General features: G+C 37.7%; 1 protein-coding gene across 1 annotated transcript; it reads right to left on the reverse strand.

Moving 5' to 3' along the window:
* Positions 1-1138: 1138 nt before the first annotated feature.
* Positions 1139-3457, reverse strand: LOC104522112 (calnexin-like). Its single transcript, XM_010164309.1, has 4 exons — positions 3404-3457; positions 3156-3294; positions 2910-3001; positions 1139-2300 (listed from the first exon to the last, which is right to left on the reverse strand). The coding sequence occupies exons 2-4, from the start codon at positions 3238-3240 to the stop codon at positions 2247-2249; spliced, it is 231 nt and encodes a 76-aa protein (XP_010162611.1). The 5' UTR covers positions 3241-3294; positions 3404-3457; the 3' UTR covers positions 1139-2246.
* Positions 3458-3465: the final 8 nt, after the last annotated feature.

Below are 3465 nucleotides of genomic sequence, written 5' to 3' on the forward strand. Positions count from 1 at the left end.
AATGTAGATTTACAATTAGCTTTAATATAATACTAGTTAAAAGCTGATAGCAGATCTTAAGTTCACTTTTGATGCTTTGAAAGAACATGTATGCACATGAATTGTTCAGGAATTTAAGGCAATTTGCATATTAAGATAAAAAAACCCCACTGGATTAACAGATTTTTTTATGTTGTGCTCAAAATGTTAGCTGAATTGAAACCATTTACATATATTTCATCTCAAAGGACTGAGAGTCATAAATAGCAGCTGCTCCTCGATAAAAATACAGTCCTGAGAACAAGCTAGTAGCAATGCTTAAGCTATGACATCTTCCATGTCAGAGTATAAGCTATTTTTGCAATAAGGAGCAGTATTTACCAGGTGTTCAACAGGCAAAGGCATTCTAAACATGCAACAGCTCCCAACAGAAGTCTGAAATTACTTCCAGTATCTTGCTTACAATAGTTTATTTGCACACTGCAGAAAGATCAAGAAATCCTGCTACGCATTTGTGATCACTAATATTTCAAACACAACAACCAAGGGATACAACATAAGGACAGGCAGCAAAAGGTGTTTTACAAAAAAAAACCCCAAAACACCCAAATAAAACAAACCCCAAAACAAGAGTCTTTTAGTAATTGGTTAGATTGTTTGCAAGGTAATTGGAACACTTTTCCCTCCCCAACCCCTGGGAATTATTCCCGCCCCTTATATCTATGCTATGAGCAAACAACACTGGAGTGTTTAAATTCAGTGCAAGAAGAGTAATTTCAGGACATTTAACTTCACTCTAAACAAAGGCAAAAGTTTATCTATATAGACATCCAAACGCCAACATATTTGGTACAGTGTAATGAAGTTACATAGATTTCACCCTCAGAGGTATGCTCTTGTAGTGATCACCTGCATTCCACAAAAAAAAGTGTTTGAAACGGTATAATATGGTAGACTCAACGCATTAAAAAATTTATTCAGCTGGAATTGGAACTCCCTAACATTCACAATATAATTTAGGATGCATTTGTTACATGAAGAGCAGATAAAAAGACTTAAACAGTTTCACATACCAGTTAAGATATTCCACATGCTCCTTCCCCACCTACAATACTGACATCTTGGTTGGTTACTTGCTTCTTTTTTTTTTTTTTCTTTTCTTTACAAATACTCAGTTCAACTTGTCTACGTGACTACCTCCTCCATTCCTACAGGAGTAGACATACAGTGATAACAGTGAGAGGATATGGGACACTGTCCTATCCAGTGTTTGGACCCTGGAAAGGAGTAGGCCTAGCTATAAAAACAGAGTTCGATGATGAGCTGAACATGAAGCACTTCAATAACTGAGGCAAAGCTGCACTCAGAAAAAGCTGTACAGTCACAGAGAAACAAAAGCATCAGTGGCCAAACAGAGGGGAAAGGGGGAAGTAGCCTAACCCCGCCCCCAGCAATCCATTTGCTTTACAAACAAGAGTTCAAGAACTAACAAAATCCATTATTTGCAAGGTCCGCAGGATTAAACGTCACATTAAGATGACCCACTCCAAATCCTAGATCGTTTGTCAACATTTAACAGGGCTTTAGCCATGCACAGTATGTATATTCTATAGACTAACTCCTTCCTTCCACCCCTTCTTCCTCTTTCCCCTCCCCCCAAAAGAATGAAGTTGATTAGAGAGTTTCACTACTTGTTTCCCCCATACATCCCCTCCACTTTTCTTTTCAGGGCAGAGGGGTTGTCAAATACATTGACAACTTTTCTTTACACGATTATCAAATTTTAAGGGATATAAAGACATTGGTGCATTTAGGAATTTACATATTTGTAAAAAAAACTAGTTATAAAACTGCATTTTATCACCTAGCACTTTCAAGATTGTTATTTTTCACTAATTAATATATTAAATTAAGCCAAGGTTTGAGACCAGAAAAGTCCTACCAATCTACTTAAAAACAGAAAAGAATATTTAAAACAAAAAAAATGAAAAGGTTAGTTATGTTACATTCCAAAATCCACATCCCATTATATTAAATGCATTCTTTCTACAGGAATGATGTTCTTTAAAACAGATGATTGCAAATATTTTACTGCTAGACACTCCATTACATTGGATAGTGTGACTGGAACCTGTGGATGGTGAAATCTTGAGGTTTGTCCAAGTTTCAATGTAAGGTGTCCAAGGTCCTCTCCCAGAACCATGTTTCCAAAAAAAAAAAAAAAAAAAAAAGAAAAAAAATCACAGATCAAGTTCTTACGACTTTTTTCAATCTTTCCTTGGCTTTCTGTTTCTGGGTGATCTATTCACAGTCTCCTCCTCCTGCAAGAAAGTAATTTGTGTAAACATCAAGGAAATAAAATCTAAGAATACCCTTAAAAACTGTTTTGAGAAAAAGTACAAAGAATAATTTACTTTCAGTTCTACGTTAGGATTTAACTTCTGAAAGGAGCTACTGTTGTTATCACCCTTCCTTTCTACACAAACACACAAATCCTCTTGTTTTCACAGTGGATGCACACTATTTGCTGAGAGTACTCAATAGCTGCTGCTGCTGTGAGAATCCCTTTAACTTCAAGCAACACCCCACCCATTTTTAAGTCAGCCATTATGTCAGTGTGGAGCACTTAAGAGGTCATATCCTGACTGCGTACAAAGCTGAATAAGCCTCAGGAAAGATGCATTCCCACACAATCCCACTCCTCCCACGATGCTGAGGCTCCTGCAGAGCCTTTAGCAAGGTGCCCAGCTCTGCTGAAGTTGGCCACAGCGATTACTATTCTGCAGGGTGATTAAGTTTTCCAGAGTTCTGACACTGGGAGGGAGTACCAGATGAGCCACGTTAACTTGTAACACTTCAGCAAGGCTTGTCCTACATTACTTAAGGAAAAAAAGTGTGCAAGACTTCTCTCAAAAATTAAGCACTCTTACCTCTGATGCAGGTTTCCTGTCTTCTTCCTCCTCCTCTTCCTCCTCCTCTTGACTAGCACTTCCTATATCAGCATCACTTTTCTGCTTCTCTTCTAAGGGAGGGGAGAAAAAAAGAAAAAAAAAAAATTCATTCTCATTTCTGACTTATCTTCAGTTCACCACTGGCTCCACTCCATGTCTTCCAATCCTTTTTTATTCTATCAGAGAGAAAACTCAAACTGTTTCAAGATTATCTAGTTCACCTACCTAGCTTTTCCTCATTTGCTTCCTCTTCTTCCTCCTCCTCTTCCTTGTCCCCTTTATCTTTTTCTTCTTCTTTCTCCTCATCCATCACATCAGGCTGAGGAGCATCAGTCTTTTTGTATTCTGCAGCACTTGGCTGTTTCTAAGAAAAAAAAAATGTCAAAACCAGGCAATTATTTGTGACCTTAAGGCACATTTTGCTGAATCTCTTTTTAAACATTATACTATTTATTATCAGAGGAAACGTGTACCTTCCCAGAACAGCAGAAAAGGACAACAAGGAACACTGGCAAAGCCACAGTGAGGATGTAGA

The sequence above is a fragment of the Antrostomus carolinensis genome, unplaced genomic scaffold (assembly GCF_000700745.2).
Source record: "Antrostomus carolinensis isolate BGI_N321 unplaced genomic scaffold, ASM70074v2 scaffold51123, whole genome shotgun sequence".
Classification (NCBI taxonomy): Eukaryota; Metazoa; Chordata; class Aves; order Caprimulgiformes; family Caprimulgidae; genus Antrostomus; species Antrostomus carolinensis.